Below are 25630 nucleotides of genomic sequence, written 5' to 3'. Positions count from 1 at the left end.
TATGATAGCACTGCTGGACATAATGTTTCTGCTGGGCAACACAAAACTGATGTACATTATTTGTGTTGTTTATTTTTGAAGTAGAATAATAAATTATGTACGGGTTGTTTTGTTTAATGACCCAAATGCCAGCCAAATATAATATACCTGCTATAACAGTGTTCACACATTCGTACAAGAGGGACATTGCAGATGTGCTGTAAAAGACAAACAGCTAGTTAAAAAATGCAGTACAAGATCATAAGACGAGAAACTTTTTTTTTTATGAGACAGTGTGAAGAGAGTGGTGAGAAAAAACTATAGAAGGTAGCAGGGGAAAAAATATCAGAATTTGAAAAATATCTCCTCTGTGCTTAAGATATATGTACACACATATCAATTATTTATCTTTCTATACAATCGCTACTGCATATAATACACATTTCAAGGGGTCTTGCCTCAATATAAAAATATATCTATGGATTATGTGCATTATTTAATAATTTTTTCTGACATTTGCATTGATCAAAATCACAAAAAACTATAATGGGGTGGGGAATGAATTAATACTAGTTGCAACTTTTGGTAAATTGGAGAAAATGCATTAATTTTTCAATTTGCTTGAATGCTGAATACACACTTATGATTCACTTTAATGACATTCTGAAGTTTAAGGTGGCATTTTTATTTTGTATTTGTATAATTTTTTGCGGTACATCATGCAAAATTGCAAACCTACAGTATCACATGTGACCTGCTTTAAACATACAGTAATCCAGATTAGAAAGTCATGTATATATCAAGAGAATAAATCACACTATTTCTATGTTTATCTCCACAGGAATGCAGCTGCAGAGTATGAAATAGAAACATTGCCCTTTTATTCACATCAAATTTAAATATATCTTGAATCCTGATGCTCACCTTAATAAAGTAGTCTAAAAATCTGCAATGTAGTAAAAATAAATAGAATGTCTTAACATTTTCTTTAACAATCCTACCTGTGTATCAAATTAGTTAAAGGCTCAATCAATTTCTTCCCAAGTCTAGGCTCCAAAGGAGTAAGTGCGCCAAACTAATACAGAGTAATAAAAGAGAAAAGTCTTAAATAATACGTTTAACAATTATTCACAATACCCAGAGTGCAATCATTTCACCAGGCAGTAAGCAGCTTTATTTCACATTTTTAATACCAACACTTTAGTTTATCAAGTCACATTTCTAAACATTAAAGTTCTATGCATCACTGTAGAGGTTGCACCTGTTGGTCTTGTGTTGCAAGAAATGCTACTGGTTGAATTAAAGCTGTTCTGTACAATTATGTTATGCCTAATCTATCCAAATCTGGGACCTAAAAGCAGTGGCAAGTATTTTGGGTCACGGAGACAAGAGGATAAGCTTCAATGGTGAGAGTATAACCATTTGCATTTTTTTAAATGAAGTAGTAGTTCCATATCAACTTATTGAGTGTAATGGTAAATTAAGCATTTTATTAGACAATTAGCGATTAGAAATTTTCACCGTTTATTTTTAACAATGGAGAAAAGATGCAAATCTTTAAATACAAAACACCATGTATAATCCAATAAAAAACAACCACAAATAAATCAAAACTAACCAGAATTTCCAAATCTGTATATAAAGCAATCTAACCAGAAAAGCGTTAAAAGCAAAACACGGTTTCTCTCTGACAAATTAAAAATCCATCCTGTACAGAACTTACCACTTTATTTCTCACTTAAGAAGTGGAGTGTAAATTAAACACGTTGTGCTAAAGTTGTTAATAAGGAAAGGTGTGTATTCTTGTGCTTACCAGTTTAATTATTTTAATAAGGACCCAGTTATTGGTTGACGAGGTCATTAGCTTGAAGAACAAGGGGGCAAGGGATAAATAATTTTTAGGGTTTCGGCGTGCCAGCTCACAAATAACGTTCACTGCTGCAGATTGTACACCTTGGAAAGAGTTGGAAACACAAGTAAATTATAAAAAAAACCGCAGTGTTCCTTAAATCTTGGTTAAATACACAATCTAAAAAAAACAAACTTTGTGCATATTAACATCTGTGCTTACCTGGATCGGGATCCTCCAGTTTCTCTTTCAGCCGTGGGAAAGCAGGTCGCAGTGATTCTGGGTACTTCAGAAATACTTTGTACATGATTAAAACAGCTTTTTTTCTAATGTAAGGCTTGGTGTGCGACATCTGCAACAAAATGATTTAAATATGAGATGTCAGTAGAATCACATTAAAAATGACAGCATGGGTTTATTTTCTATAAGCATTGGTAAGTGGAATATGCATTAAGAGATGATACCTAGGCATTTGTGCAGGATTTAGTTTAGATAAAATATAAAGTTTGGTATATAAAAGCTCACACTGGATAAAGATCTGACATATATCACTTTTGGGCTGAGTTAATTTAGACACATCACTGTGTGCTGAAATCATTAGCTGCCCAAATTTATTTGCTTACACTTACCAATGTCATAATATCATTTGCAAGATCTCTGGCCAAATCAGGGGTGACAAAACAAGACAACCCAGTCAGGGCAACCCCAGTATCATACTGGTTTGGGCTGCTTAGATCCTGGAATAAAAAAATGTATAAGGTCACAACAGTTTTAAAGGTGATAGTAGTATAGCACATAAAACTACACAGGCAATGTTAAGTAAAAAAAAAAAAAAAAACTATTACTTAGGGTGGTTCGTCACTGGAGGGAAATCTGCACTACCTGCAAGAGACACATTGTCTGAAATACCTTTGCACCCAGAACAACAAGGGTTGGTGCATGTAAAACACCTCCTTGGAAGGAAACTTTGAGTAAATACCCGACAGATATGTTTAAGAGTTTGCTGTCTTTCATTGTTCCAAGTGCAATGGTATTTCAGGCGATTTATCACCTGCATGTAGAGAGATTTTCCACTGGTAACAAATTGATGAGCGTGCCATCACCCTTATCCATCAGAGAAAAGGCAGCTTTCGCCATCTACTTGTTGCGGCTACAAAATAGACAATACTGATAATACTGCTATTGTGTGTTTTAGCAGAGACAATTCTCATTATTGTCTATGGCAGGGTATCTTATGAGGATTCAATATTTTGACTTCAACAGTCTAAAGGTTCAGGACTCTATAGTAGTAAGAGGCCTTACTTGTATTTTATTAGGAGTGCCTGAGACATGCACATGCTCAGTGTGCTTTGAGAAGCTGTTGAGAAGCTAAGCTTAGGGGTTGCCAAAAATCATCAAGCAGAAAATTAGCTTTGCCTATCATATAAACTAGTACTACATGGCCGATTATTAAATTCTGTTGCTAATTGTGCTGGTTTTTAAGCTGCCATGTACCAATAAATCTGAATTATTTGAATGAATAATCATCTTTATATTGTGACATCTATATTAAATATATTCAGTATATTTAGTTGGTCCCTAAACTCAGTGGCGGACAACAGCACAGATCATGTGCAGTGATCACAAACAAAGTTGGAGAGTTGCAGGGGCATCTTTGGAGGCACAGATCTTTACTACTAAAAGGCTGTTGTTACCTTGGCCTGGAGTAGAAGTCCAAAACATAATGAATATACAGTTTCAACCTGACTTCTTTAGTTAAGCTTTAATTCTCCTTTAACCAAACAGTTACAACAAAGTGGAAAGGGGTTGGTTGTGTACTGGGTAAGCTAAATATGCGAGCTCGAGAAATTTTAAAACAAAAAACTGATTTTTTTAAGATTAAAACAAGTGACCAAATATGATCAGCACAACCATAATCCATTGCATTTATGTTACACATGTTGGTATACTGCCCCTTTGATGCAAGTTTTTCTATAAACTTAAGACATTACTTGTTGGTATAGCTTGTTGAAATCACAAAAAAACAGTGGTTTGTTTTTGTATGGTGTTTGTAATACCTTCTTTTTAAAATGGCTGGTTCGCCTGTAATTTAACTAAGTATGTTATAGAATGAACAACTCTAAGCAACTTTCAAATGGTCTTCATTATTTCTCTTTCAAATGGGGGTCACTGACCCCGTCTAAAATAAACAAAAAACAAATGCTCTGGAAAACTACACATTTATTGTTATTGCTACTTTTTGTTTCTCATCTTTCTATTCAGGCCCTCTCCTATTCTTATTCCAGTCAAATCATTGCATGGTTGTAATTTGGACCTTAGCAACCAGATTGCAGAGATGGTAAATTGGAGAGCTGCTGCATAAAAAGTGAGAATAAAAAATCAAAACCAATTTCAAATTGTCTAAGAATATCACGCTTTACATCATGCTAAAATGTGAACAACCTCTTAAAGTTTTGGAATAGACGATCTTTTACCCTAACTTTATTAAACTTTAAACAGTAAACCAGTTATGAGAAACTCACCTTACGGATCTGGTTTGTAGTTAGCATGATCACATCTGTCCCCTCATGAAAGCATTGTGCTGCAGCCAGGTAGCCAATTCTCTGTGATAAAAACAGGTAGTCATATGTAACTATAACACTAATTCACTATGTTTTAAACATATCAATTATATTCATATATATAGATAATTTCAATATTCTGCCGATAATGGATACTTACCTTGAATGTAAACTTTGAAGCGCTCATCACTTCAATGATATTGAACGCAGCCCAGCTGATGTCGTAGCCCAGCATTTGTAACTAGAGAGGGAAATGTACAAAATTATAATGTAACGACAGTTTTTAACTTAAAAGCCAACATGGCCTATAACCGTGTTCTCAAACTATGAGATGAGGCTCAACTGCAAATTTAAGAAGGCCCAAATGACTCCTTGCTAAAACTACAAAACTATAATATAACAGGATAGACAGTTTGTCTATATAGGCCCATTCTCAGTTTGACACCTTTTGACATTCCAATTGTCATTTAGGTTGTGATGTTTCAAATGGATGTGGTGCTGAGTAGGATAGGCAAGTGATCTTTCTAGGGAATAAAAGTATCTAGATCGAGAACAAAAAAATGTATTCCCCCACTGTAGTAGAACAGGTTTGACAGAAGCCGATAAAACTGTGAACTTTGGCAAATATATCACACAATCCTGCTGGATTCTACAAAAAGTTTTTTTTATTAAAGCAAGTGAGTTAGCAGAAGAGGAGCAATGTGACAGTAAAATTATCAAGGAGATGCACCTGGGAAAAACACTGTGAGATCTGGTGAAAGAAAGACTTTAAAATGATGGCATAAAAAAAAAAAAAAAAATACAGACTAAGGGGCAAATTACTAAAGGGCGAAGTGACTAAAGTTAGCGAAAATTCGCCAGCGTGACGTAATTTAGTTTCTCTGCTGATTTACTAAAGGGCGCAGGCGTAACTTCGCTAGCGAAGGAGATAGACTCTAGCTGTAAATCGCTCCCTTACGCCTGCCAAAGCTGCGTTCTGGTGAAGGGACATAGCTACGCAAATTCACTAAGATGCGTTGTCCTGGCAAATCTACTCCTGGCGTAGTGTTGCAATGTGAGCGAAGCCGACGCTGGCGGATTTTCGGAGGTTAGTGAATTTGCCCCTAGGACTGTAAAATTAAGTACTTTCAATTGTGTACAGAGACTGAAAGTTTTGGCTTTCAACATTTTTAACATTGCAAAGGAACATCAATTTAGAGTCCTTCATAATTTCTATATACTTTCATGTAAGTGAATGTATTTTATTTCAAAAGGGTCCTGGATTTTACTTACACATTAGAGAATGTTTGTGTATAAAAAACTGCTGTACAAAAGCGACATACTGCAATGCATCAAGCGCATACAAATCTTCTTTTTTGTTTCCTGGCATAATTTTATTGAATGAATTGAATTAAAGGTTTACTGTACTGTCTGAACAAACAGAGGTTCAAGCAGCTGCCTTGTAATAAGGAATATCCTATGTTCCAGAGGTAAATTTGCAAGCTTGAACCACAGGGGAAGTTTACCAAGCTAGTGCTTTTATTTGTCCTAGAAATATGATCCGTTTTATCCCCCAGTGGCAACAATACCCCAATCAATTATTAAGTACTTCTCTTGATCTTTCATAGTGCTTTTTCTTTTGTATTTACTTTGTGTGTCTTACATTGCGTAGTTTTTGCTTTTTCCCTTTAAAATGTCTTTTTAAATGTTGATTTCAGCCTGACTGGACAAAATTTAAATATTTTTCCGAGTATTGTACCATAATCGGCTACAGACATAACTGTACCTTATTCATGCTTATGAGATCTATAGATACATACAATATATTAAACACACACAGATGAATACAAAAGTTCTGACAACCCTTGCAAAATAAATACAGTATTTAGTTATTTTTGATAAGTGAAAAGTAAACAAGTATTGCAGAAATCCATTTGATAAAAAAAACACGTTAATGCTCAGTTACTATTAATTTGTGTCTATGTTTTAAAGTTCATGAAATATAACTTAGTGTTGCCAGTGTGCAAATGTGTGGACACCGTAATAGGCAGAAATCCCATCTTTTAAATGCCTTTTTATATACAGCTAACAGTCTTTAAATCCTTGTTGAAGGTATTTTTGCGCACTCTCCTTGCAGATTATGTCCGATATCTTCTTGGGCCATTGCATATTTTTATAACTCTTTATTTATAGTAATTAGATGTTTATAACAAAAGGAAAAAACAAAAAAGGAAAATTTTTACAAAAAGGAAAAAAAAAAAAAAAGAAATTAACAGCAAATAGTATTGGTAAAAAAAAGTCAAAACATGATTTGATCACATTCATATTAAAAAATGTTAACATCACTATAGTGTGTCAGAGAGAAATTAGTCTCACATTGCCCAAATGGCTACATGAAGATCGAGCTTATCCTCCAGGAGGGCTGAAAAGTAATGCATAGACTGGAAAAACTTGAGTCTATTAATGACAAGTGAAATAGAAATGGAGGGGCGACCCGATATAGGGCTATGACCCAGCAAGTAGCCGGTAGTATTTGAGAAACTAGCTTGCGTGGGTGCAGCGCTAATTAAGGGTAAGGTAAGGACAGCAATGCTGACTCAATGGTGGGTTCAATAGATACTCCTATTATCTGAGAATCCATACGGTATACTTCAGTCCATAAGGTTGAGACAATAGGGCAATGCCACCAGGCATGTAGCTAATCTCCCCTGTTGTGCAACATCTAAAGCAAGTGGGCGGAAAAGTTGGGGCAATGGCATGTTTGCATTTAGGCGAAAGGTACCAGTGGAACATTACTTTATAAGTGGTTTCTTTAACCTCAACATTGGGGGAGAGTTTTTTGATAGACCCCCATATTTTGGTCCAGGTTTCGAATGAAATAGGAGTTCCTAAATTTGATTCCAAAGCTGTCATGTATTTATGTGAAATGGGAGAAGCCATTTCAATCAGCGGGGGGTAGATTAAAGAAATTACATTTCTGGTTCCAATTGGATTACGGCTGCAAAATTCATACAGCAAGTCTTCCAATTTAGCTCAATGGGGGGCCTAAGAATCATAAAAGTTGGTTGTAATGAAATTGCTCTGCGTCAGGGATAGCATAAACATCCTGCAATTGGGAAAAGGTCTTTAGGCCTTGGAGTGACACTAAATCTTGCAAGATACAAAGTTTAGCAGTGGACCATTTTTGGAAGGCTGTGTTAGTCCAGGGGGAAAGTCTGGATTGCCAATTAATGGTTGCATGTGGCTTTGAGAGGTTGGGGAATGAATTTCTGCTTTAGGGTTTTCCATAGCCGTAAGTGAAACTTAATTATGGTGTTCACAATTTTATATTTCTGTAGTGCCTCCATACTAGCCCATAGTAAAAAGGAGACATGCATTAAGCGCATGTCTCCTTTTTACTATTAGGCTTAAAGTGCAATGCAGGACCTTTAAGCCTCCCTGACTATGCAACCTGTATGGCACATTTTTGTTAATCCTATGAGATTTATTGCTCCAAATAAAGTTCCAGACCTTTCTTTTGTAATCGTGCAAGGTCTGTGTAATTAAGCATATAAAAGTTTAGGAAGTAGTATCATCTGGCTAGCAGAGATGCGTCCTAGCCAAGAGATGGAGTATATGGACCAGTTTTCCATAAGCATTTGGAGTTTGTTTATGAGAGGGAAAAGTTTGCTTTATACAGGGAATGAAAAGATTTTGTAATTTTAACCCCTAAACAGTCCACTGTTTTAGTTGATCTTTTGGGATATTGATCGGAAGGGCCTCTGTTCTGGAAATACTAACCTGAAGGCCTGAAAGTTTATATAACGTATCCAGGATGTTAAATAAATCTGGGAGGCTAGTTAAAGGTTTAGTTAAGGTGAGGCTGTCATCTGCGTACAAAAACATTCTGTAGGTTTGGTGTGATTTGATGTAGCCAGAGATATTTATTTCTTGATGAATTAACTTAGCCAAAGGCTCAATAGCTAAGGAAAAAAGAAGTATCAATAAGGGGCAGCCCTGGCATGCGACTCTTGCAATGGGAGTGGCTAAGGATTGTCTCCCTAGAATTTTTAAGTATGCTGTTGGACTCGGAACTCGGAGGGCATCTAAAAATGGCCTGTGATATTATATTTTGGAAGTATTTAAAATAAATATGGCCAGGAGATTGAGTCAAATGCCTAATGTATATCTAACATAAGTGATAACAATGGGGTTTTTGTGGTGTTAGCGTCCTCAATAATGTTAATAAGCCATCGAATAGCATCCATGGTTTGCCTGCCAGGGACAAACCCAGTTTGATCCAGGTGAATCAATTGAGGAAGATAAGTATTAAGGTGGGCTGCAAGTATTTTGGAGAATAGATGGATGTCTACATTGAGAACAGAAATAGGACGAAAATTTTGTACACTGGATAGATCTTTGTGAGGCTTGGGCAGAAGGGAAAGGTGAGCAAATAACATTTCCTGGGGCAATGAGTGGCCCTGTAGCTTCTCATTAAAAAGTACTAGCAGGTAGGAGAAGGCTCTGAAATTTCTTATAATAGGAAGGAGGAAAACCATCCAGGCCTGGACTAGATCTGTTCTTTAGTTGTCGGATGGCTGTTTCAATCTCCTCTATGGTGATGGGGGCGTTAAGAGACGAGTTTTCCTCAGGTGATAGTTTTGGAAACTTGACTTGCGTTAATAGAGCTAAACGCATATAGTTTTGTGTAAAACTCCTGGAACTGAGCTATTATGTCTGAGGGTTTATTTGGGATAGTTCCATCTGTTGTTTTAATTGAGAGTATGGGACGGAAGCTTTGCTTTTGCTGTAGTTTCCTAGCTAAAAGGTGATCTGGCTTATCTTTTAGGCAAAAAAAAAAAGGTATGTTCCGTGCGTTTAAGGGATTTGTGTGCCTTCTGGTATAGAAGCGTGGTTAGCTTCTGACGAGATTTAGGAGTTAGTGCTGCTAAAGTCTGTGTATTAGGTATACGTTTATGTAGTTGGTCTCATTTTATATTACCTGATTAAAGTAAGCTTTCTTTTTGTGTGAAGGAATGCTGATAAGCACCCCACGTTTGGTGACCTTATGGGCTGCCCAAAGTGTGCCTATGGAGAGTGATTCATCTAAATTATCTATCCAATAATTTTCAATGGCATCTGTGATTTTACTACATAGTGCTGTGTCTGATAGTATTAATTCATTTGGACGCCACATATGTTTACCTGGAAGCCTGTCAGGAATATGGAGTGTAACATGAACAGAGGCATGATCTGACCATGCTATAGGCATAATTTTAACATCAGTGACACTGGAGATGGTGACTGAGAAACTTACACATAATCTATCCTAGTATAGGAATCATGCGGTGCTGAATAGAATGTAAAATCATTCACTTTAGGATGTAAGCATCGCCAGGCATCAATTAAGAAAAAGTCCTGGAGGTTTCGTTTCAGGTAACTTGGTGCTAAAGTGGAAGTTAAGGTAACTGGGCCTTGTTTATCTTGTCTGGGATGCATTATCAGATTGAAATCACCAAATAATATAAGTGTTCTTTGTAAATGCTTTAACAATAAAGAAAATATCTCTGAGAAAAACTTATGAAGGCCTATTGGGGGGTGCATATATGTTCATAATGGTAATAGGTTTACCTAATACAGTAACACTTAAGAAATATCTACTCTCAAGGTCAGATATCACTGTCTCAGGCACAAAAACAACATGGGGACTGAATGCTATTGCTACTCCCCATTTTTTCTTCTCTTACGTGGTGGCAAATATTTGTGGGTACCATTTATGTAAATAAGGAGCAGGTCTAAAAAAATAGATAAATAAAAAACATAACCCAAATATCCGATTTCGGATGCCTGGGAAAAATTTCCCAGGAAGGATCATGATATATCAAGTAGGTAAAAGTAAAAGTTGTGGAAATGATCCGGGGGGGGGAATAGAAGGGAGCCATAGACTGGCAACAAAGAGCCAGAAGCAAATAAGGCTAATAGTAGTCAAATCTGACCATTTTGTCAGAACTCGGAACCTCAGAACAGGAGGTTAAAAAAGGAGGTTGGAATTTCTAATGTGTGGCCGTCAAAACACGGAAGGGAAAAAACACCATGAGAAGCCGACATCTTCAGGTAACTTTAGGAACTTTGGTCCTCTAAGCCTAGTCTGGATAACAGTCGAGATCCCTCAGATGGGTCTGTGAGCAAGTACATGACACCATTTTTCATCACAGAGAGGTGGAACGGAAAACCCCATCTGTACCTGAGGCCCCTCCTTTTCTGCAGAGTGGTGGGAGCCAAATCTGGGTAGATAGATATTGGTTCGCTGTCCTGTTCGACCGTATCATGGTCTCTGCCCGATCTGAGGAGATCCTCTTTAGTTTCAAAATAATGCAATCATGTGAATGTCGTGGGGAGGTTCTCCAGGTCGTGTATGGGTGCGGAGGGCCCTATGTGCGCTGTCCACTAGCAGAAGATCCGAACTGTATTCCGGTGGAAGTTTAGAGAACAGGAGCTGCAGGAGCTGTTCATATCAGTGTAAGTCTCTGGTACGTTCCAGATGAGGATATTATCTATTTTCAAGATCCTCCGTATGTACTGTAAAAGCTGTAACAGCCCGTTGCATTGAGTCTGCTTGGTGTTGTAGTGTGTGCAGATAGCAGATCATCGTATTTAATCTCTAGTTACCAACCTTCTTTTGGGCAGACCACTGCTTAGAACTTGCCATATTTGGGTTCCACAATGTTAGCTTAGGGTGGGCTAACTGAGAATATGCTATTCTTCCGTAATGGACCCTAAATTGCCCTCCTTCCCGAGGGATTGCAGGAGCTCCTAATTCATGTGTCTGTTCAGCATGGCGCCTAGCTCCACCCCCACCCCCCTTGGCCATTGCATTTTTAAAGGGAATATCAACCAAAAAAAACTTTTTTTTGCCTAATAAAAGAACACACAATTCTAAGCAACTTTCCCATCTACATTCATTTCAAATTGTCTATGGCTTTTTAGTTATTTGTAGATGTATTGTTGTTGCAAGCTGAGTTTGTCTGTTACTTTTTATTCTCTATCCTGATGGCTCAGACTGTTGATACAATGTAAGACAAGGCAGCTGATTAATAGACCTGTCTTTGCTGGGGAACTAATACTTTTGCAACATTGTTTAAAAAGTAACAACCTGGGTTAGGCAAACGCTGCTTTCAATAGCAATTTTTACAAATAACTTTAAAAGCACTGAACTTGTTTAATAACTGTATATTGGACAGTTAAGAATATGTTTTCTTTTATTAGGCAAATTTTTATTTTTGATGATATTGAAGTCAGGTGAGGGCCATTCAAAGAAAGGGAGGCACTGGCACACACAAAGGCTTTTGAGGTATGTTTAGGATACTTTTCTTGTTCTAGAAGCCATATCTTTTCTTTATCTTTTCATATTCTGCTTCTTGGCTGACTGCTTCACATTAACATCCAGAATTTGCTGAAATGCAATGGAATCCGTTTACCCTCTATACGGACAAAGTTTCCTGTGGCTCTGGCTTATGAAATACTGCTCCTTTCTTCTCTAAACACAACTTTGATGACTGTGTGCAAACAAATTAATTTTTACACCATGTATTTCCAAAAGGCGTGGCTTATCTATGCTTCTCATACCTCAGAAATTTTCAGATTATTTTTGTGCAAGCAGGGCTGTGCTATGGAATGGTGCAACACAACTCTTGTGGCAGTCAAACCTGCAGATCCTTTGTTGGCGTATGAGTGTTTGCATTTGCCTTTTTGGCCAACACATGAGTAGTTCTCGACAGCTTACTTGTTCTTCCAGATTTTGTATTAACTTCCACAGTTCCCCTTAAATGCCATTTCTTGCTGACCTTACTTACAGGGGAATTTGCGAGTTGAAAAGGTTTTGCAACCCAAACTGGGGTGTTCGAGATTTTCTTAACACCCGCCGTTGTCAACAGGTGACAGCTTCTAAAGGCGATACGGACACGTTCCTATAAAAATCACCTATAAAAGCAATACGGTCACGTTCCTATAAAAATCACCCGCAAAGCCACCCCCATCACTCGCAAACCTGTGTGCTGCCGACTCGCTCACACAGCTAACTGATATTCCAGGTTGCTTCAATGACGATGGGCTGGGGGCTTAGCAATCCTTCCATAGGCTGATTTCCTGTTTTCAGCCTATGGAAGAATGGCGCTGCCCCAAGTCCATCGTCAGTGAAATGGCTCAGAAGGACTTTTAGCTGTGTCGGAGGGTCGGGTGAACACAGGTTTGTGGGGGCTGGGGACTGCTTTGCAAGGGGCTTTAAGGGAAACTATTCCTTGTGCAGCATTTAATTTATACTGACATGTTCCTATGATTTTTAACAGTGTTTATCACAGGATAAATGGAAGAGTGTGCAAACCTCTACAAATGCCACAGTTAGTTGAATTTCTGCAGTCGTTTACTTATTTTCACTTCCAAATTTAGTTAAATATGTAATCTGGCCAGGAGTGTGTGCTTGTGTCAGTTCTTACAGTACTTTGTCATCACCACAGCCCTGGGGCTGTTTATAGGTATAGCCATCAGGAATGCTTGATACAGTAGATTATCTTAAAGGAATAGTTCAGCGTGAAAATAAAAACTGTGTAAATAGATAGGCTATGCAAAATAAAAAATGTTTTTAATATAGTCAGTTAGCCAAAAATGTAATGTATAAAGACTGGAGTGACTGGATGTCTAACATAATAGCCTGAACACTACTTCCTGCTTTTCAGCTCTATAACTCTGAGCTAGTCAGCGACTTGAAGGGGGGGCCACATGATACATATCTGTTCAGTGAGTTTGCAATTGATTCTCAGCATTCAGCTCAGATTCAAAAGCAACAGATATGACCCATGTGGCCCCCCTTCAAGTCTCTAATTGGTAACTGCCTGGTAACCAGTCAGTGGAAACCAAGAGAGTTGAAAAGCAGGAAGTTGGGCTATGTTCTGTTATTTTAGCAATCCAGTGTTTATACATTACATATTTGGCTAACTAACTATATTAGAAACATTTTTTATTTTGCACAGCCTATCTATTTACACAGTTTTTATTTTTACACTGAACAATTCCTTTAAGTATACTGTAATATATGACAAAGCAATCCCTGATTTGTTTATACGGGAGAACATTTTTAGTAGCTTTTGCACAATATATTTTAATTTCCGTACTATGAATTGGGCATCTTTGGAACTGCTTATGGCTCACTAAAGCATTAATGTGCACGGAGAAACAGTGTATTTGTAAATAAAGAAAACACCAGCACCAGGGGTCTTTTTGCATCAAATAAGCAATATATTGTGTTGCATGTAAACTCGAAGTTTCGGTCCCTATTGGGACCTTTTTCAAAAATATGGACCGAAACATCGGTTTTACATGCAACACAATATACTGCTTATTTGATGCAAAAAGATCCCTGGTGCTGGTGTTTTCTATACAAAAATATATATATATAAACGATAAAGCAAAATAAACGTGCCTGGGTGCGCAATCAGTAAATAAACTATACAAAGCAAAAAAGATCAGCACTCACAGGTCTTAGAAAAATAAAATAAAAATGATTTATTAAAGAGCATGGACTAACGTTTCGGCTCTTCCAGAGACTTTGAGAAAGGCCGAAAATATATATATATAAATATATATATATACACACTCATTAAGAAAGTTGCAATTCATCGAGGGGCGGACTGCATTAAGAATGCTTCTCTTCCTCAATGTATTTTTCCCAACACAGCTGGCATTGTAGACGCAATTTGTACCCTGCATATGTCACAAGATTTGTCTAGTTGAGAATGTCAGGAACAACATGGGTTCACTCTGTGCTTGCTGCAGAAAGCACACCATATTGTTCCTTGAGCCAGGAAAAAAATGTCAGAACCTGCAAGACACTGCTTCGTTAACAGCATAGAATAACTCATTGTGATTCCCTATTAAATAATGTATCTTTTAAGATAAGATTTAGCATTCGTTTTACCTCGCCACAGTTACATATAATGTTTATTCTCAAAGGAACAAGATCATACTTCATACCTTCAAGGGCCAAATGAAGAAAAGGTCAATGACTCAAATACATATTAGGTAAATAACTAGGTTAACACACTGCTAAGTCTAAGGTTCAGGTAAGAGCTTATGATATGGCATGGTTACATGAAACTGAGATGGATGACCTAGGCTTGCTATAGAGAATACTCACATAAGTCAACTTGCAGACGGCATTGGCCTTCACTGCAATGTTATCCTGCTTCAGCTCCTGTTTGATTTCATCAATGCAGTGAGAGATATATTTTGCCTGGGGAAACAAAGATAAGAAGAAGCAATGAATCAATGTATTTTAGCAAGACTTATTTTCAACTAACAAACTCGTGCCAAATTATATTTAAATTAAATAAAAATAATAACTGCATGTAATACCTCTATAAGAACTCAATGCACAAAACTAAAGTTTGATTTGTTCCTGAAAGATGAATATAGTTTTGTAAATGGGAACGTGTTTTACACTCATCTTGCAATTGTTATAGCAGATTTCCTACATGCATATTTCAGGGTACAAATTTCTCTAATCTCTAATCTAATTTCTCATTAATTAGATTTTTAAAACAAAACACCAAACCTTGCCATGTGTTTGGGCCACACACACATAAAAAAAAACCCTGGTAGGTAGGAAAATGTGCTCATGTGCCATTGTCCTTACACATCTAGAATAAGTGGCTATATCATTTAAGTATTTTTACTGAGGCAAAACAACCATTCGATTTCATCTTGTCAAATACAGACACAGCATGCAGCTTTCTCTTCAGACAGGCATGTAGTAGCGGATGGCAAATCCATGTAATGTACACATTAAATTTATATAATCATTTTCATTACTTTTTAAACCATGAAACTTGTAGGATACATTATGTTGATCTGACATCATCCTACAAAATTCTCCAGAGTAGTCTAGCCCTTTAATATAATAGGGACCTTTGACTATAAGCTTCACTGCTGCAGGTACCGGATGTCGAACTCTGTAAAATGCTGTGAAATATGTGCTAATTTATTATTTAATTATAATGTACACCTTTTTTTGTTATAGTCTATTAAAGTTGGAGAATGAAGTGCAATATATGTGAGCTACTTAGTAATGCATTGGTATGTTGCCTCATTTTTTTTCTTGTCGCTGTTTAGGTCATAACAATGGGACTTTGTAGGGGTTTTGAGCATAGATATTGATTATTTGGAGTGCCCGTGAAAGATTTTATTATTTTGAATAAAGTTCTCAGGCATTGTTGACAGAGTATCAGACAAATTTAATTTTCACAGTGATTCCCTTCACTTTTAATCTAGTGGGCTCACCTTCTTAATTAGGTCACACGTAAAGGCCAGGAAATTCAATAAACCCTCGTGTATTTTGGAATAAAAAGTTGCAGCACAGTACTGCGAATGTTTGTGGCCTCCTTCATACAACGTGAACTATTGTTGACAGAGTAGACGACTGGTGCCAATCTACAAATACAAATTGCACCACTTTCTTATTAAAGTATTGTACTGTATAACCAAGGATCTCCTGGCTTGCATACTCGCTTGAAATTCCATTGGACTTCTAAGAACTATGCCGGTGCTACGTAATGTACTTGCTTGTAATTCAATAAGATGCCTAAAAAGGTTAATAAACAGTAGACCATATTTTTAACCAATTAACTGTATTATTGGGTAAGTAGGAAAATAACAGCAAGGAACTAGATCTTCATGTGTTATATTGGATGACATTTGTTCTTTGTGCAAGGCCAAGATGCCATCAAATATTTAAGGTAACAATTTTTAATGAGAACTACTGAATGGGAAGAGAAGTCACAAGAAAATAAGGGATCTGTACCACAAATTCCACTGTGTATTTTAGTTCTATATATACATTAATGCCTTTGATGTTGACTAAAGATAGTATGTAACATTAAATAATACTATGATACCAAGTAACATTAACAGTAATCACTTGGAAGAGGATAGGAGAAAGTAGACATCATAAGAAAGAACTTTCACAGCCTAAAAAGTCTCTTCTCAAAAGTGATAAATAATATTAATAAAAGAAATGTGGAGAGAAAGTTGAATATTTCTGCTGCTATATAAAAATCTCTTATTTTTGAACATTTGAAATAAAGGGCTTTCACACAAAAACATTAAAATGAGTTGAAAACAATTATAAATAGAGTTTGGTCATAATGACAGAAATTGTTTTCTGTTTTCTATTTTTAACCTCTATAGAGCATATCACGTAAATATAAACATGTCAAAGCTTTGTAGAAACATTCCCATCCCACCACACTTAATTCTAGCTGCATAACATTAAAATCATCTAAAAGAATTTGGCGAAAATAGGCAAAAGAGTTAACTAGTTAATATTATGTACAGCACAAGTTGTTATGCAAAATTCTCAGGACCTGTTTTAGTTGGGATCAAGTACAAAGTACTGTTTTATTATTATAGATAAAAGGGAATTTTTTTTTAAAAAAAAAATATGGATTATTTGGATAAAATGGAGTCTATGGGAGACGGCCTTTCAGTAATTCGGAGCTTTCTGGATAACTGATCCCATACCTGTACCAGAGTTGACTTTAAATGTTAACTTCCCCTTTAATTAGGAAATAAAAATCCCAATGAAAAGCAGTCATAATAAGGGAATACAATATTTTTAGCCAACAGTCCTAACATGCAAATTAAGTAGGATGAGAGAAGTATTGCCATTTTGCTTGGGGGCTTCTGAAGCCCTGCAGTAGAGTCCTGCGCGGGTCCATTTTTTGGAACCTGTACCTGACCCGTACCCGCAAGTACCTTATCCGCAACCCGGACCTGCTGACCATGAAGAATCAGGAAGTGCTGTCATTGTAAACCGGAAGTGACATCATCGGAAGTAGGCGTGATCAGGAAAAAGGAGTAAAACAGGAAGTGCTGTCATTGTAAACCGGAAGTGGCGTCAATGGGAAGTAGACGTGATCAGAAAAAAGGAGTAAAAAAATCCGCTGGCCAACCGCAAAGCCCCAGAACCACCGACCCGTGTCTATACCCGCACCCACAACTTCTACCCGCAAACCCGCAGAACCACCGACACGCGTCTATACCCGCAAGGTACCGCAGGTTTTTGCGGGTAACCAACCCACTGCAGGACTCTACCATGCAGTGTGTTCATACATATATCTTTGCTTGGGTACAGTGGTGTCTTAAAGTGCCCATAAACAGCAAGCTAGGAAAGGCAATCTTTGTATAGCAATAGTGGAAAAAGCAGCTCTATAACATCTACATGAAGACAAAGGAAGGCCTGAAGCATTTTGACTCCCAATGGTTTATGGCCAGGAGGGAAGCAGACAAAATAATCACATACACATTTGTCCAAGAGAAGGGGAAATGAAAAAAAAAAAAAACATAGCAGTATTAACTCTTCTACTTTAACTGCAATTGGAAACAGGCCAGAAATACAATATTTGCAGTTCATCTGAAGTTCCACTGATAAAAACATTTAAATTGCATAATAATATAAAATTGCCTTCTCTTGTCATTTTTCGCTATTAAGCACTTCATGTGGTTTAGCAATGGAGATTTTGACTGACTTCAATACAAAGGTATTTTTTGATGGTTTGAAGCTTGTGCTGAAGGAGATTTAGCAGGAGCAACAAAATGTCCTATCTATTTTAATTTACTTTGTAAAAACTTGTCAGTTTCTATGATTGCATTCAGGTCAGTTTTCTGGCTCTTGTTTATATTTCCTTTCTGACAAATAACAAAAGCCCTGTCTTGCTTTATGGCAGGGATTTTAGCTATAATAGTCTCATGATCAGAGCCATTGTCAAACATCCTAAATGAATTACCCTTAAAGGAACAGTTCAGTGTAAAAATAAAAACTGGATAAATAGATAGGCTGTGCTTTTCAACGGCCTAACTCTGAGTTAGTCAGCGACTTGAAGGGGAGCCACATGGGACATAACTGTTCATTAAGTTTGCAATTGCAACAGTTATGGCCCATGTGACCCCCCCCCTCAAGTCACTGATTGGTTACTGCTTGGTCACCAGGGTAAACAGTCAGTGGAAACCAAGAGAGCTGAAAAGCAGGAAGTAGTGTTCTGTTCTTTTACACACCCAGTCACTCCAGCCTTCATAGATTACATTTTGACTTACTAACTATATTAGAAACATTTTTATTTTGCACAGCCTATCCATTTACCCAGTTTTTATTTTTATACTGAACAATTCCTTTAAGGGTGAGGACAGAAAGAGAGTTTTGTTGAACGCGGTTTTATTGTCCGCTGTACTACAAGCAACAAATCTCCTGAAAATGATTTCCCACTGACAATATACATGTGGCTCTTAGTTTTCCCAATGTTGCCCGAAATGTCCTTGTGGCGCGTATGTTTACCCACACACCATGTATGTTTTATCACAAGAGATTTAACTATTGTTGGTTTTGACATCCGCGATAGCGCAGTTGTATCTGCAGGTGACAATTCTGCCCATGTGCCATGGCCTTATCTGAAAAAAACTCACATATATCTAATAAATTGCTACTTGCTGATGCTTGTTATCTTACTAAACACTGTAAGTTAGCAAAATTAAGAGGCTTAGATGAGTCAAAATAAACAAATGCATGAACCACATAATGTACCACCTATTGTAACACTTTAAAATTTACAAGCATATGATTTATAGGATATATTCTCATTCTCTTGTGTTTTATAAATACCTTTTATATACTATATACTTGTCTACTGAAAAAAGTTTCAAAAGCAACAATTATGACTCATGTGCCCCCCCCCAATTCTCTGATTGGTTACTGCCTGGTAACCAATCAGTGGCCAAGTAGTTTTGTGGCCCAGGCCTTTATACATTACATTTTTGGCTAACTAGAAAACATTTTTTATTTTGCACAGCCTATTTACTCAGTTTTTATTTTAACACTGAACAATTCCTTTAAAAGGTTAAAAGATATGATGAACCAGCAGCTTTTAAAATAATCTTGCTGGAAGGGCCAACAAGCTAGAGATATGAAATACAAATAAAGTGCCATAGAATATCCACTCGCATTCTGTCTGTGAGGGCATACAGTTCAAGAGGAATACCTTGCAGTTAACTATTTGACCAGCCTCCTACACCCAAGATAACATGCCTTAGCAAAGCACAGCACAAAGCTGTACATGTAACAAGCTTTTCATTTGTGCGTTTTTAGATTTACCATGTGGCCAAAAAAAATAAAATAAATAAAAGGCTTGGCTGGTGCCACAATAACAATCACTAAAAATTGAGAATTGTTATAAACAAATAATTACATTTATATATACCACTAAGCTCCCTAATCATGAGGCTAAAGATGTTTTCTTTTTGCAATGTTTATCTTGCCACGTCATGCACTGCAAGAAGTATTTTGCACTATGTTTCTTCCACCTTGTTTATTTTACAAACCTTTCATAAATATCTTAATCTTAAACCACAAAGATTAAAAGGAGCATCCCATTTATACATATACTTCAATTCTATAGGCAATTAAAGTGGACCTGTCACCCTAAGAAATAATTCCAAATATTTTTCTATAAGGTTAGACAAACAAAATAAACTTTACTTACACTATTCTCTAAATTCTCTAAATTTTGTCTCATTTAATCTTGGATTTACACTATCACAGCAAGCAGGCAGCAGCCATTTTGTGAACAGTGTTATTAAGGAAAGCATTGTATCTTTCCATAATCTTATTTATGCGCCGGAATCTGATGAACAGGCCCATGAACTGGCTGCATAATTTGAGGGTGAGGGGGAATGTGAAGAGTGCAGCGGCAACTAGGAAGTGCAGGATGAAGAGTGAAAGTAATTGCCTGCCCTGCCTCTATGCCTAAGGCATAGAGGCTGGGCAGGCAATTTATGACTGACAGATAACATTTTTAAATATATTTATAACAGGTATGGGTATCTTAATTAAGAAAATAATCTGGGTTTTATGTTTAATTAGAAAAGTACTTTAATTATACAGCTTTTTATGTCTGGGTGACACGTCCCCTTTAAAGATACCAGGGGTTACATAGAAACAAATTATGATTGTGCTTATTATACAGGTATGGGACCTGTTTATCCAGAATGTTCTGGAAATTGGGTTTTATGGATAATGGATCTTTCTGTAATTTGGATCCTTACACATCTACTAGAAAATCATGTAAACATTAAATAAACCCAATAGGCTGGTTTGCATTCAATATAATTAATTATATCTTATTATTTTATTATTACATAAAAAAAGGAAATTTAAAAAAAAAAATTGTATTAATTGGATAAAATGGAGTCTATGGGAGATGGCCTTTACGTAATTCTAAACTTTCTGGATACGTTTCCGGATAATGGATCCCACACCTGTACTTTTAATAATCTCCAATATATACAAAAAAGGATGGTCATTTTTTTCAAATGCCTACCTTCATCATTTGGTCCTTTTAAATAGTTTATTACAAATACTAGAAAAAGTGCAATATAAAGAATTAAAATGCTGTGACAGTCTGCTAACAAACAAACATGTTGTTTTTATAATTATGCATACATTTAAAAGAAACTACAGGTAGAAATTCCCTAGGGAAAATGCAAGATTTTATTTGTAATGCAGAGCAACTCAAATAGAAGTTGAGCATTTTAGATTTGGGTGAACAGCAAACAATACATTGGTAGTTTGTGCTTGACCAGGAGAATGCAGTTAGTTCCTGGAATGATTTACACAGTGTGGCGTGTCCGTTATTGTAACTCTAAACTAAAGAAACACAAAACCTACCACAAGACAAATGCTTACGTCTATCCAGCACCTGCAATATCATCTTAATGCTCGCAGGATGATTTATAGTTTTGTAGGTAACATAGAGTATCTGCTAGGTCCAAATTACCCTAGCAAGCCTTCATTGATTTGAGTAAGAGACTGGAATATGAATAGGAAAGGACTTGGATATAAAGAGTAATAAAATATAGCAATAACAATACATTTGTAGCATTTTTTTTTAGATGGGGTCAGTGGCTCCCATTTGAAAGCTGAAAAGAGTCAGAAGGAGGCAAATAATTCAAAAACTATAAAAAATAAATAAGGAAGACCAACTGAAAAGTTGCTTAGAATTAGCCCCTTTAAGGGGTATTTTAAAGCCCCTGATCATGTTACCTCCTATATAGATAAAGTTGGTACATAAAAGTTATGCAACTATAATACATGGGGACTCATTTATCATTACTAGACCTCTTCCTCTCCCAGGAGGAATCTAGACAATCTTGTTCTGGCTTCAACTGTGCATGCTCCTGGTCAGCGATCAGAGAGACTGGGATAGGAGTCAAGCACCTGCTTACTACTCTGTAATGAGATTTGTAAATGGTCTGTGTGCCTTACTGGATTTCATTCTCTTTTTGTCAACCTTAGTTTCAGCTGGTGCAGGCAGATTTATTTTAAAACCAATGTAGTGCCCCCCCCGTTATATTCCCCATCATTATATTCCCCCCCTCAACATCAACATAGCTTCATCCTAGCACTTACCACCAAGTACGCATTCTTGAAATTCAATTTACATGATAGTGATTCACTTGAACATTACTCCTTTAAAACGTAAGCTTTGGCCTGTTTTTAAACAGGCAGAATATTAAGGAGAACTGTATATTATTAACTCAAGCTACGCATAATTAATCATACATAATGCTCCTCTACATACATACAGTGTGCATTACTTACACACATATGCACAAACCACAACATCACAATATAAGCAATAAATATTTTTTTAATTAGTTAATTATATTCATTAATATACTCCTAACCAACATACTTTCCACTGTATCCATCTCCTTCGCACAAGAAAAGGAGCAGAAGCTTTGAGTTTCCAGCTCAAGTGATATAGCGCCACTGTATAATGTTTCTAGCTGCTCCCTGAGACAAGCCTCTACTGCAAATGTCCCACTAGAAAAAGTCTCAATAGGTGCTCTCACTACTTTTTTCAAAGTGTTTTTGTGCCCACAGAAGCGTTAATCAGCACTGTTATGGATGCACTGGTGACAAGCAGCCATGCCATAGCAATGCCTGTATAAATTGCAATAGTTGCACTGAGCTGCTTTAGCACAGTAATGACAGCACCTAGTGTCTATAATTGGTAGAACACAAAACGTGTAAGGCTGTAATTTATGTTTGTACTTCAATAAACACCTACCTACAACTGCCTGTAGGACTGCACTTTGAGTGCCTGCTCTACAAACAATACGGAGGTATCTTTTTTTGTTTGTTTTGGGGTACACTGGTGACAGCATCTGACCAGCTATAGGTGTATGAGGCTATATATATATATATATATATATATATATATATATATATATATATATATATATATATATATATATATATATATATATATTACACAAAAGCCATGAATAGCTTGTAAATTATATCCTTATAAATGCTGAGTACTGATGTCATCAGTTATAAACTGTGAGTGATGTAATTTCTGTCACATGACTCACTGAAACTTGTGTATTATAATAAAGTACGCACTGTTGTAAAATATGAGGATATTAGAAATTACCTTGGAGTATCCTTATAATTTACAAGAGGGGGTACTTTACTCACTATATAATATAAAAAGTGAGTGCTGACTCTTTGGTGCACTATATATATATATACACACACACACACACACACACGCACACACACGCCCAATAGATGTCTGTCCATCAGGATGCTTTTACTGACTTAATGATTCCACAATACAAGTTTTTATTTTGAGACTAAAAATAAATACACATGTGCACTCATTCTGTGACTCGCTAACAGGATTTACTATATTGGATGATTTCAGCAATACTCAATGATTTACCAAGCTCAACTGCAAACGAGTATGGCGGAGTTGTTAGTAGCTGGAAAAATATATGTTTAGATTGTTCAGAAGTTGTAAAAAATATTTATACTGCAAAAAAACAGAAGACCAACAGAACAATAAGACAGCTATCCATTAAAATGTGACAGCATTTTTGTATGTCCTTTAAAAGAAACAAAACCAAAGTGGCACATGTGGCACAATGACACTAAGCATACTCATAATAATCTTGTCTACAGGGTTGAAATGTAAAAGCAAAACCCAAAAATGATTTCTCAAAAATGTGACAGAGTTGTGGAAGCTTAGTGACCCTCTCAGCCACTTTATGGTGAGGTAGTTCAAATACAGTCCTTTCTGTGCATGCTCACAAGACAGCAGCTATGGGGGGTTTGACCAAAAAAGGGGTGGTTGACACAGAGAATGGGCACACCAAGAAAGGAAATTCCTTGTGTCACAAGACTTCTCAATCTAGGAAAGGGATCCCCAACCTTTTGAACCTAACCTGTGAGCAACATTCAGAAGTAAAAGGAGTTGGGGAGCAACACAAGCATGAGAAATTTTCTTGGGGTGCCAAATAAGTGCTGTGATTGGCTATTTGGTAGCCCCTATGTGGATTGTTAACCTACATTGAGACTCTGTTTGGCAGTGCACCTGGTTTTTATACAACCAAAACTTGCATCCAAGCATTGACTTAAAAAATAAACTTCTGCTTTGAGGCAACTGGGAGCAACATCCATGGGGTTGGAGAGCAACATGTTGCTCACGAGCTACTGGTTGGGGATCACTGATCTAGGAGCTCTAGGGTATTGGCTGACTTTAAAGGAATGCTTTATGAACAAGCCTGCAGACAGTTTCCAGTGCCTTTTATGAAAGTACCATCTCATTGTTCAGTTACAGCTCCTATCATGCAACAACTGGTGTCAGGTATTGCAGAGAGTTGCAACTCAACAGAAACTGTAAGCAGAGAGTAAGTTGGACATCAGTGCTGTACTCTCCTGATAAAGTTTAAAACTTTTGGTCCTTTTTTTTTTTTCTATAGCGTTTCCAGTTTAATAATGTTAAAATGATGATGGCATGGGATCTGTAAACAGGGAGAGAATTAAGTTTAGAGGCAAATGATAGGGAGGTTTTCTTCCTAGGAATAAAGAGCTACACATTGTATAAATGATTCCCATCAGAACTGCAGTCACAGGGCATGCACATGCAGCCCCGGGTTAAGACGTGTACAAAAACAAAAGGGGCTGTTTGTGCCATGAGACAATGATTATTCTATTGATCCTAAACACGTCCGTGGTTCAGTGGCTTTATTTAACCATTCCATTCATCAATGCTGGGACATGAAATGCTGCTGAGTGTACTGTGGAATCTGGCACATGGATCGCCACTTCTATGCAAGTCTTGAATGGGATAAACGAGAAATCACTTGGTACAGCTATTTCATCTATAGATCCTTGATGACTTGAATATGCCAGTCAGCCCCTCCACCACCATCACCAGTGTCCCAGTTCTATATGAACACTCATTTATTTATATATAAATATTCCCAAAACCCCCATGGTATGTAACATGTCTCCACCCTCTTACCTTGGGAGCGCTCTCAGCAGCACATCCTTATGCCACTGATTTATTCTCATTTCCCCATGTATCTCTCTGACACTTAGTCCCCACCCACCCAACGTAACAGCTTTCTACCTTCTCACCTCATCTTCCTTATGGTTCCGGATACCCCTCACCAAGTCCTGCAAGTTCTTATCAAACATACGGTCAATACTGCCTTTCACTATCCGGAGCGCCATATCTCCAGAACCGGGCCGGCCCCGCCGGGATCTCCTGTCACTGGACACGGACGCACAAAATGGCTGCCACTCAGCTGACTATGCTCTCCACCCTCTGAAAACCACGTGATTGACAGAGAAGGAGTAGAATTTGGAATAGATCCCTTCTCCAATTTCTTGGTATATTTGACGTCATGCCTTACCTTCATTGGCCGCTAGATGTACTGAAAACAAATCTGCCTATAACATGTTAGAAAATACGGTATCTGGTCAGAGAATGCTGTTTCTGGAGCAAGGCCGTGCCTTTGATGTGGAAAGAGCTGACATTATCATGGAGTTGCATTTTGCCACTCTGGCGTTTATTATTTTTGGGAACTGGATCGGCTCCTTTATGTGGAGAATTAAATTGTGTTTTGAGATGTATTTTGGCACACCCCTTAAATAAAAAAAAATAGTCGCGTCTCAAATGCCCAGCTGTTCCAAGCCCGGTACGGTCCACGGAAAAAAGGGGACGAGGCTCGCTGAATTGAACTATTCTTGCCAAGTTGCCATGTAGCATTTATTATAAAACAAAAGACGAAGGCACTAGCTCTGGGACAACCCTGGGGTACAGTCACTCTGGAGGATAGTGAAGCTGGTACTGTTGGGGGAATGAGACTGACATTTTTTTTAAATGGG

The 25630-nt window shown here is 37.1% G+C and overlaps 1 protein-coding gene across 1 annotated transcript in view; it reads right to left on the bottom strand.

Moving 5' to 3' along the window:
- Window positions 1–25087, bottom strand: part of ap3d1.L (adaptor related protein complex 3 subunit delta 1 L homeolog) — a 74289-nt gene extending 49202 nt beyond the window's left edge. The window contains exons 1-9 of the mRNA XM_018255369.2: window positions 24878–25087; window positions 14537–14632; window positions 4550–4630; window positions 4351–4431; window positions 2458–2565; window positions 2051–2180; window positions 1793–1932; window positions 981–1054; window positions 148–197 (exon numbers count right to left, since the gene is read on the bottom strand). Of these exons, the coding sequence (XP_018110858.1) occupies window positions 148–197; window positions 981–1054; window positions 1793–1932; window positions 2051–2180; window positions 2458–2565; window positions 4351–4431; window positions 4550–4630; window positions 14537–14632; window positions 24878–24973 (856 nt within the window). The 5' untranslated portion in view covers window positions 24974–25087. The remainder of the gene's footprint in view (window positions 1–147; window positions 198–980; window positions 1055–1792; window positions 1933–2050; window positions 2181–2457; window positions 2566–4350; window positions 4432–4549; window positions 4631–14536; window positions 14633–24877) is intronic.
- Window positions 25088–25630: the final 543 nt, after the last annotated feature.

This window comes from Xenopus laevis, chromosome 1L (genome assembly GCF_017654675.1).
Source record: "Xenopus laevis strain J_2021 chromosome 1L, Xenopus_laevis_v10.1, whole genome shotgun sequence".
In the NCBI taxonomy this organism is placed as follows: Eukaryota; Metazoa; Chordata; class Amphibia; order Anura; family Pipidae; genus Xenopus; species Xenopus laevis.
The sequence above is the reverse complement of the archived record's forward strand: the minus strand, read 5'-3'. Positions and strand labels throughout refer to the sequence as shown.